The sequence below is a fragment of the Penaeus chinensis genome, chromosome 27 (assembly GCF_019202785.1).
Source record: "Penaeus chinensis breed Huanghai No. 1 chromosome 27, ASM1920278v2, whole genome shotgun sequence".
NCBI classification, from domain to species: Eukaryota; Metazoa; Arthropoda; class Malacostraca; order Decapoda; family Penaeidae; genus Penaeus; species Penaeus chinensis.
Genome location: NC_061845.1, coordinates 14,573,708 through 14,584,697, shown reverse-complemented (window position 1 = coordinate 14,584,697; position 10,990 = coordinate 14,573,708). Strand labels below are relative to the sequence as shown.

Sequence of the window (10,990 nt, the reverse complement as noted above, 5' to 3'; positions counted from 1 at the left end):
CTCCCTTTTTCTTTCTTTCTCTCTTTCTTTCTTTCTTTCTTTCTTTCTTTCTTTCTTTCTTTCTTTCTTTCTTTCTTTCTTTCTTTCTTTCTTTCTTTCTTTCTTTCTTTCTTTCTTTCTTTCTTTCTATCTTTCTTTCTTTCTTTTTAAGTAATAGTATTTACAGTATCCTTAGTTTAGCATCCAACTTAAATACTTTGTATATATGGGGTAAGAATATTTTTAGAATAAATATATGCAATTAATTGTGGTGCTAGTTTTATTTCAGGCAATAAAACTAGGCAATAAGAATACAATTATGGAATGACTATATTTTGCCTTTTAGATTTCCAATAGCTGAAAAATGGGTTAATATTTCATAATATTAAAATGTGACCTTTCAATCCAAGCACCAGACAGTGTGATCAACAGGGAGATTTTATAAAATATATAAATTATAATAAAAATTGCTAAAGAAAAATGGAAAAACTAAGGTACCTTAATATTCCAAGCACTTGATTGAATTTTGGTGAGCACAATATTTTTACTTATCCTTTTTTGAAAGTTCTCTTAAATATCTCTCAAAATAGAAACTAGAAAGCCTAAGTGTAGAAAATCCTTTTTTGAAGAAGTGTTTACAAAAATGTATATCAGAGTTGTAGTTCTCATACATTATGGTGATTTCCATAAAGTTCACAGTGTTGCTAATTGGTTTCCAAGAAAACCTTGATAACCCATGTTTACATATATTGATTAAGTAAGTGGTCAAAGTAACCAATACATCCTTGGGAAATTGTGCAGCAAGCAATACCCATCATAGAATGGAAGCTGAAGAGATAAGACCAATCATCTGAGTAAACAGCATCTAATTGACTCTGTCATCAAACACAGTATGTGGAGACAATGGTATTATTGTTCACATGGCAGTGTGTTCAATGGAAGTCTGGCAGGCTTTGGATTATAAACCTTTCACCACCAACAGCCACATCCCCATCCCTCCCTCTCTTACTTACTTACTACAGGTTTACCAAAATCTAATAAAATTGGTCTTTTTGCAAATACTCCCATTTTGCGTGAATACTGCGTATGCAGTGTCACTCCAATGGACACAGATTGTGTCTGGTGTAGTCACTCTAGCTCCTGCACAAACATTTTCTTGGTTTACTGGCAGATTTAAGTGGCAGGTCTATCAATGAACAAAATTCTCACTTCTGTCAGTACAGCTAGCTCATAAGGACAGCCCGCCCAATCCTTTGCCCGTTGTTGTTGTGGGGGGGCTTAGGAGACGAAGACTGAGACCCAATGATGGGGAACTCCTCAACCTTGGGACTGAGCCATCGACTCAACTAATTTTGCATAGTCTTTTTTCCCACTTATACTTTTCGTTTCAGTTTCTTCACCAATCCCTTCTACTATCCACCTCCTAAGGTGTGAGAGCCGTGCTGAAAGGATGAAAGGCTGACTTTATGTCAGTCCTGAACGGCCTGAGGGAACCATGGGCACGGTATTCCCCTGCCATACCTGGCCCTTACCCCTCAAGGGGACCCTGAGGGGTGGACTTTTTTTTTCCCCCAACATACTCCAGGCTTATCATGGCCAATAATGAAGACATAACCCCAATCTTAGGGGCAATGAGGCTTGCCCCTTTATCAAATAGCCCCAATCCCAGCTCTCCTTTGACCACGGCTCCGAACACTGCAACAACTCCCCCATCATCAATGCATACTAGTACAGTATCAACCCTAATCAACAACCAACCCCCAGGAGACATTTCTACTCTCCCAACATGCTCAACTTCAACACCTTTACTCCCACAACCTTCTTCATCAACCATCCCATCTCCCCTTATTACTACCTTACAACCTTATTGCCCATCTCCCCGTAACACTACCCCCCTCAACACTACTCCCCTCAACACTACTCCCTCCTCCACACGTCCCCGCACTTCTTCTACCCCCACCTCTACAAGAATCCTAAATACTCTATTTAGCCCAGCCAAATGGGACCGATTTTTCGTGATCCCTCCCACAGCTCCCTACTCTCAAAACACCCTCCTTTTCCAACAATGCCTCCAAAAACAAGTAGGCAAATTCTTTTTCCGTAGCCGACCCGACCACTCCCGTCTCGTCACAGTAACAAGTGAAAACCAAGCTATAGCATTAACAAAACTAACTGATCTATGTGGTAATCCCATCCCTACAGAACCTCATCCAACCCTCAATACTTGCACTGGAACTGTCTCTATCTCCCCAACAGATTGCCCAATCCATGACAAAGAATGGTCAGATTGTGGAGAGGACTTACTCGCTTGTCTCACAGACTATGATGCAACATATGTACAATGCTACTCCATTCCTCCCAGAGGAAATCGTAAGAAATCCATCAACATTGTCAAAATTACTTTCCATAGACATGACCTTCCCTTAAATGTTTACATAGGTGGGGAATCCCTACCTGTCTGACCATACCAACCTCCTCCTCGTCAGTGCCAAAATTGTTGGCATTTAGGACATCCTGCCAAACATTGCCGTTCCACAGCCAGATGCCCGCTATGTGCCCAACCTGGCCATACTCGATCAAATTGCTCTGCACAATCACGCACATGTGCAAACTGTGGCGGCCCCCATAATGTATTTTATAGAGGCTGCCCCACCTACAAATTTGAGTATGAGGTAGCAACTCTCAGATTCAGACTTGGACTCACTCTACGTGAAGCCAGACAGGAAGCACGTCGACAAGGCTTTTCTCTTACCCCCTACTCCAGTAATGTCGCTCACTCTGCCAATCCCCCTACCTCCCAAGCTCCTACACTCTCTCCTAAACCCAACCCCCCTCCTTCTAACTTCCCCTCTTCTGCCTCCTACCTTCCCCAGTCAAATTCTTTTGCCATCCTAAACCCAGACACTCCAATCTCTACCCAATCAAATTCTTTTGCTATCCTAAATCCAGACACCCCAATCTCTACTACAGCCCCAACACCTTCCCCTCTCCCTCCCCGCACTACCCGCAGCAGACAGAATAAACGTTCCACCCCCTCTTCCCCTACCTCACAATCACCTCCACCTTCCTTTGCATAGACATCCCAACTTATCAGACATCCTTACAGAATCTCACACTTTCTGCTTTGACAACCTGTTTTCCTTCCTCAAACGCATATATATCCTTCACTTGATCTAACCCCTTTACATTACCTCATCCGACCCTAACCCATTCACTCACCAATTCCTTAACCCAGCTTTAACAACTAATCACTAACCCAACCATCCTTCACTAACATTAACTATAGTGCTATATGACCTTAGATGTCTACACATTTATTTTGCGTTTAACCATTAACCATTAACCATCATAAGGACAGGGATATTGAGACCAGTTTTCATCTTATTAGGACTTCTTACCATCAGTACAGTATCTAATGAATCTACATGAATGTACTGGAAGTCAAGCTTGAATACTACTTGGCTGATTAAGAATGGCACCAGAGAATATTGTTGACCCACATGATCAACCGTGGAGGTCAAAGAACTACTCACTCTCTTGCCCAGTGAAGACCCCTATCTCTACCTCAGTCTTGAACCAAGGGGGTTGGCTTTGCTGGTTCCTCACTTTTGCTATTGTGTTTTTCCCTCATAACCCACCATATTCTTTCAGGTATTTAAATCTCCCCTGACGATACTGTAGCACATGCATATATTCTTGTGGAACTACCAATAATATGCTTTCTTTTAACGTCTCACCGTTTCAGCTTTGCTGCACTCTGGTGTAAATGCGGTCAGTAGACACAGTAAGGTGTTAACTTTCCCAAAGAAAGCCTCATTACAACAAAAATCATGTTTTGAAATGAGTGAAGTGCCCTCATGAAATCAGTATTTTCCATAGGTTTCATTGATAGTAATCAATGAAAAAATAGTTGAGCAACAAGGCAATGTAGATTTTTACATTAAATGAAGTATATTGCTTGTTAAATAGGTTACACAACTAAAATACTTATTTTTTTTATTTTGTTTTATTCCTTGCTAAATAAACTGAAATAAAAAATAAATATATAAACACTTTGTTGTCTCAGTTCAGAAATTAAATATATTGTTCCCATTATGTACTGTTTTAGACTGAATGATTTAATCCCCCAAACTAAACACCAGCTTGTCTTCTGATAGGCTTAATATGATTCATTCATAACATCAGATCTGACCCATATGTATTGAGTAGTATTAACTTGATTGTTTTATGATGAACACAAATGGCTATTACCAAGAAAACAGAACTGAGAGGACCAGATTTTCATCATTATTGTTAAATTCAATTAATGTTATCATAGGTACTTATATAAAGGTCGTTGGTCTTGACAAATATGACCCTTTTCATTGTGTATACAAACTTTTTCTTTCAAAATTCAACATTCCATGAGCATTCATAGCATTTGAAAAAGTCCAGTAGCACCAATGCTAATGTAAATACCAATTACCTATTTAGATCTTATTAAATGCTGCTATGTCAACAGACTGCACAAATTCTTCAAATTCACAAATCTTCTCAACTAGGTCATCTACAGAGACCTTTTCATCTTCTACAGTACACAAGATTGATAATTTGTTAATTCCAAAGGCAAGAGGGGATAGCTTACTGGCACCCCATGAAAGACCATCCATCTTGATAGATCGAATCAGTTCTTCCATTGACTTCATATCTGTTTCATCATCCCACGGCTTAACATCAAGCATCACTGATGATTTTGCTATTGGTCCAGGTTTCTTAGACTTTTTCTCAGCATATGCTCTTAGTCTCTCTTCACGTACTCTTGCAGCATCCTGGTCTTCCTCATCATCTGAACCAAATAAGTCAAATTCATCATCATTAACAACTGCCTCTTCTTTCTGCTCTTCAATCTTGCTTGGTGATGAACACCTATTTTTCCCTCCTTTTGTTGCTGATGCATTCTCCCCAAAAAACATGCATGAATTTTTTTGTTCATTCATTTTGTTTTCCAGCAAGACCTGTGCATCTGTTGAGTCTTTTCCCAGAGTTAACTTCAACTCCACTCCTAAGGACTGAATGTGGTTATACCATCGAAGCACATGGTTGTATTTCTCATCTGGGGCATTTCCCAAGGAAGAGAATACATCAACATCTATCTTGGAAGGTGCAAAGCCGGAGATGTAACTACGTTCTTCTAGGTAGTCATTCAAGCTCTGCAGTCCATGTGCAGTGTTCACATCACCAAAAATCTCCACTAACCTGCAAAATTGTCATGCTTAAGTTACCTACATATGAAGAACCACCAATATTCAGATTATCTGCATATCCAGCTCACATCACCATCACCTGATCTCTGAAGTGATATCCTTGCTTAACCTGGAAAGCAAATTATTTTATATGAAGGTAAATCTGACCTACCCAATTACATTTTCATTAAAGGAAAAGGAGGTAGATTCAGCACCTAAAACTGTTTGTATTATCATCAGATAGAGGTCATTAGTGCATTATGAAGAAGAGAGTTTGTATCATTTTATTGCTTTTAATTTACCACACAAATAATTTATCAATATGACACATTTTGTCACCCAGCTATTCCAAATGTGATTGAAGGAAATATAGTCAGCTACAGTCTGGTCAAGAATAACTGCAAAATATAATATCCAAAAGCTTACATCCATAAGCTACAACATTGATCAACCATGAAATACAAGTTGCCATCAAAGATTTGCATATAACTACAAACAAAAACAATAGTAGTAAATTATCTATCATTCAGTGTTATATTTATAAACAATACATTTAAAATTAACCAAATTTATTTGCATTAACAATAACTCACCGGGTTATTTATTTAAAATATTTATATGAAAAAAGTTAAAATAAATTTTAAATACCACAATCTTTTACCTAAACTTAATTAACTTTTCATAGGTGAACCTTACATGACTGTGTGAGAGTAAACATCTCTACAAGAAACAAAACAGAATCTCAGTTATGTACATTTGAGAGGCATATTGTACCCATGTGGTAGGATTTTAATGATAATCAAAATGAAAAAGTAAAACTTACAAGAAAATTTATATTGCTAGCTAGAGAATCATTAGCACCATTAGATTACCAGACACATATTGCAGATATACATTAAGTATTAGATGAATCTTGTTTCTAAATAAAGGAAGTTTCATTCCATACACAACTTTCAATTTTCAATCTAACTAAACTGATAACAAAATATCATTGTCCCAATAAAAACTGATCTAAGCACTGTTAGGAACTAATTTGTACACTTACAAAATGGATATTACTTTCTTCTTAAAAGAAGAAACACACATTTTTTATACTTCTTAAATCCTGAATTAAACTGACTTGAACAACTATTGGCAAATTGGCCAAAAGATTTTTGCATCAATACAGACAAATGCTAACAAAAATACTTCATTTATACACACAAAAATAGATAAACAAATCTTCATTTTATAATATGTGCATTTCAAATTTGTAAATAGTCTGCCATTCACTGCACACACACAAACAAACAAGAACAATTGGAAAGCTGAAAACCAATCCACCAGTACCCTCTAATATGAGGGTAGTATACATTATCACAATTTCATGTACACAGTAATCCAATACAGACTTCACTGAAATGGCAAAGGAACCAAGATTCTTCCATACAAATAAAGATACTGTTAAAGAATATATATCATTTAACATTACATGTCACTATACATATATTTTGGAAAGTTGTACCTGTCTTTTTAGTCAGACCGTATTGCAGTCACGTAAAATTAATTATAAAATTATGTATTTTCACTATTGTAAGAATTAATTTCATATTTATTATATATATAATTTCCTGATAAATGTGTTGTATACCTTGTGGACTTTCCTATTGTATCCATTAATAACCTGTTACTAAGAATGCAAACATTAGATAATTACTTGGGGTCTACACAACTATTTAGCAAAAGCTAATCTTGTACACTCAAACGTACCCAATTAGGCAAAAATCTTTTGATGTAAATTATACTCTTAGTTCCCTTCACATGAAAATAGTTAACTTCAAAAAGAACACTTAGAATCAGTTGTAACCTTCAAAAAGTACATTTAAAATGTTAAAACCTTCTATTGTTTAAACCAGTTAGGCCCCATCCAGAAGAGGAGCAGTGTCTGTGCGAGTAAAAGTTACCAAATCGCAATATAAAGCAGGCACAAACAGGACATAAGCAGAACTATGGCAGACCACCAAAATGGTTCAATTCCTGGTGATACAATATGTAGATTTTTTTAAGGTACAGTGGGGGAGGGAGAGAGAAGGAGAGAGAGAGAGAGAGAGAGAGAGAGAGAGAGAGAGAGAGAGAGAGAGAGAGAGAGAGAGAAAAAAAATGTCAAATAAAGTATACAAACAAGTGTCGTGGAGAGGATTCAGTATAGCCGATACACTCAATGACTGATATAGACATTCCTTGCTTATGTACTTATTTTCAAGTTGTAAGCAAAAAAAAAAAAAAAAAAAAAAAAATTAATATGGTAACCTTAGTCCCAACCTCAACTGATGTCTGCCTGTGGATACAAAAAATGTGTCCCCTTCTATTAGAGACCTAAGTAGCTAGGGTTCACTACTAGGTCTAGTAAAACTTATCAGACCTGACCTTGTACCCCACCCCCATATAACATTAAGTACTAATTATAGCATCCCATTTGGGATCTTGTCACACTTTTGCCTCTACCAGCACTGTCAAGTTATTGCATCTTTATCCACAGCAGTTCCCAGGCACACTTGTATTAGGTCCACAAGAGAATGAGCTCAGGAATTTTGATGGTCTGCCTAGGGTTTTTCCTCTTATGCCAGTATACACCTGTGTCCACTTAAGCCATGTCCAAACAAGCAGGCATGATCCATGGACATGCCCTGGAAGGGACATCAGAAGCAAAGGCTCAACCTTTTTGTCAATTCCCAGGCAAGCCTGCCTAATGTGCCTATCTCCCTGGATAGGTTAAGGCCTGTCCACACAAGTGGGAATTAACAGGAGGCACAATGGCATGCATTGCAGGAAACCGACTTGAACAACTATTGCTTGTTACTTGTGTAGTACTTTGCTCGCCTGCAATTCTATCTCTGCTTGTATTTACCCTTGCCTACTAATCATGATTGAGTGGAAAGGCCATTTAGACTAATGTTTATTTAGTGCAGAAAACACCCTTGAGTGGATGGGGCCATAAAGAAATGTGATCTAATGCTATTAAATCCAAGTTGCACAATTTGAATCTAATGCTGTGCCTGATAGAGCAACTATCTAATTTCTTTGAACAAAGTCTGAATTGTATCAAATTGAATACATTAAAATTGCATTTGTAGAATTATACAATTATCCAGAACAGGACTGCATGAATACGGCATCCATGCTTTGCTCCAACAGCTAAAAATTCATTCCAGTAAGGAAAACCTTGAACTGTTTATTCAATCAGGCTCTATTATGAAATCCCTTCTTTGGTTAATGTTACCAATAGCAATGCACAGAGGGTTATTGACACCCTCTTGTCAAACATATAGTCACAGGTACAGCTGCTTGCACCTCATTTACCACAAATACCCACTGCACATCACTCAGAGACCAAGTCAAACACTTTGCACTTTCTACAAGCCCATTTTCTATAAATCTTCCTTGCTGCAGTGATCTGTACCCTTCACTCAAGGACAATTTTATGTAACAATTGTGGCAGTTGGCACAAAGTGCTAATATGAGGGAGGGACAGGCCTCCCCCATTGTGAATAGTAATGAAAGGCTATGTTTGGATTTTTTGGGTTTGCACAAAACCTATTTTCTGGACCTTGTCTCTGGAGGGTGCATTGCTCTTGTTAACAAATACCACTTTTCCTAATAGTTCTATTCTGGATAATTACCAGTTGGCAAAGATGTCCATGTAATATGTTAAAAAATACACTGAAAGATGCATGAACACTTAGAAAGGCATTTCATTAGATAAAGCAGTAAGGCAATTGGGAGACATCATGCAAAATCTTGACATTATTGCAAAGTGAACATCTAGAACTTTGTTGGTTTGTTACCATGTCTCTCCATCTACCACAACCTTCATCCAATTATAGAAAAGGGGCTAGCTCCAACCCGAGGAACACTCACAAGTGCTCCCTTAATTCTAGGGAAGATACAGATGTAACAATAAGAAAGAATATTGCCATGGACAAGATGCAGGGTTAATTCTGTAGGAAATTTTGAAACCTTGACATCTTGCCTTTTGAAAGGTCAAACTTATGCTTGACAAGTGGCAACAAAAGCAATTCCACATGCAAAGCCTTGGTGGACATACTGGAAACAATAGGCAAGGTATGACGATATTCTAAATGCCACACAATGGAACCAAAGTATCAACATCTCGTAATACTACTGGATTATCTGGGTTACTACAGGGCTATGTGGGATCTATATTGATTGTAAAATAAATTGTACCATGCATACTATTGATGTAACTAGTGAATTCTGGTTTATGGTTTTCCAAGTGAACAATATACAAATACAAGTAATTTATAAGGACTTCAGCCCTGCATGCATCAGTTCCCCTGATACATTGTTCTAAGGAGCAAGACTTGGCACTGAAGTATCCTATCTTGCCTTTGAGTCCATTAAATGATCATGCTACATTTTTCCAGCCATCCTATGGGATACGTAAAACAAGGATCAAAACTTAAAATAAAACGGCCAAATAAACGGATGTACATATTTTATTATCAAATAAGCATGAGGAAGGGTGATCCTAAATGTGTGAGTGGGTAAGTGGCACTCCTGACTTTAGAAAATTTGATATCACTGGGAACAGCTAGGTTTTGTGCCACTAATCCACCTACTGTAGCAGCACAATATAGGGCGACTTCCTCAAATTTTCGCACGCCTTACTCGTAGATCCAGCTCTCGTTGGCCTGTGTCCAGGATACAAGCTCCTCAGTCTTGAACCACAGAGCAATCTCCTTGTTGGCAGACTCAACAGAATCAGAGCCGTGGATGATGTTCCTGGAAAGGGTTTTTGCTTTAGCATTTAGCCACATATTCTACTGGCATTTAAGATAAATACTTTAATGACCTTAAACTGGAATAGAAGTAATTAGATCTAAGATGCCAAAAATATACCCATTTCCAATTATGCCTAAAAAATTGCATCAAGGCACTTTTCTCACCTTCCGACTTCAATGCAGAAATCTCCACGGATGGTGCCGGGCTTGGAGTCGGCAGGGCGGGTCTCTCCCATCATGACACGTGCCGTCTTGACGACGCCAGTGCCTTCCCAGCACATGGCAACCACAGGTCCTGAGGACATGTACTTGCAAAGGCCAGGGTAGAAGGGTTTATCAGCAAGATCAATGTAGTGCTGCTTCAGGAGATCTTCGGTTGCCTGTGAAATACAAAAAGGTTCAAAATGAAAATGTGCAATGTTACTGCCAAAGGAAAATGGTTCTATTCATAGTTTAACATTACTGTTCATTCTCAAGTACCATGCTTAGTTGCAGTAGTAAGCATGAGTTGCAAAGAGAACCTTTTTATTCTAGGCATTTTAATTAAAAACCAGATAACTAAACAATCAGTAACCTGGGTGATTAATGCCAGAAGACCAATAACCAATAAATACACTAAGTACAACTAGATCCAATCCCTGTTACCAAGGTAAAAAAAAAATTAATAAAAATCTTAAATTCCTCTAAAGACTGGGAAAACAAGTTTTTCACCCTCCGCAGTCACATTTTTATAAGGCTTCACCAAACCATATGATCTCCATGTGCTCCAGTTACACAAGATAAATCTGTGTTAACAGGAAACAAGTTCTAAGCCTTCCATTCATTTTAACGTTCATCAATAGTTCCATATTGAAAGTGGTTTAATTCGACAAGTATCCCAACATGCAATTCAATAATTGAAAGCCGCTTGTGATAGGACTGGAAAGAACCGGCAAAGCGTTGGTACTATTCAAGGACAAAACCAGTCTTACGCGTTTCCAACTTCATGCTTTGATTTCTTGCCACCAA

The 10,990-nt window shown here is 38.0% G+C and overlaps 2 protein-coding genes across 2 annotated transcripts in view; both read right to left on the bottom strand.

Annotated features, from left to right (window-relative positions):
• Positions 1-3,253: 3,253 nt before the first annotated feature.
• Positions 3,254-5,919, bottom strand: LOC125039307 (elongation factor 1-beta'-like). The gene is made up of 4 exons (XM_047633145.1): positions 5,898-5,919; positions 5,541-5,599; positions 5,291-5,331; positions 3,254-5,214 (listed from the first exon to the last, which is right to left on the bottom strand). Exons 1-4 carry the CDS (start codon positions 5,917-5,919, stop codon positions 4,449-4,451), a joined length of 888 nt encoding a protein of 295 aa, XP_047489101.1. The 3' UTR covers positions 3,254-4,448.
• Positions 5,920-9,679: 3,760 nt separating this feature from the next.
• LOC125039450 (nucleoside diphosphate kinase A-like) overlaps positions 9,680-10,990 on the bottom strand; it is a 1,772-nt gene continuing 461 nt past the window's right edge. The window contains exons 2-3 of the mRNA XM_047633391.1: positions 10,148-10,362; positions 9,680-9,983 (exon numbers count right to left, since the gene is read on the bottom strand). Coding sequence (XP_047489347.1) covers positions 9,866-9,983; positions 10,148-10,362 — 333 coding nt within the window. The 3' untranslated portion in view covers positions 9,680-9,865. The remainder of the gene's footprint in view (positions 9,984-10,147; positions 10,363-10,990) is intronic.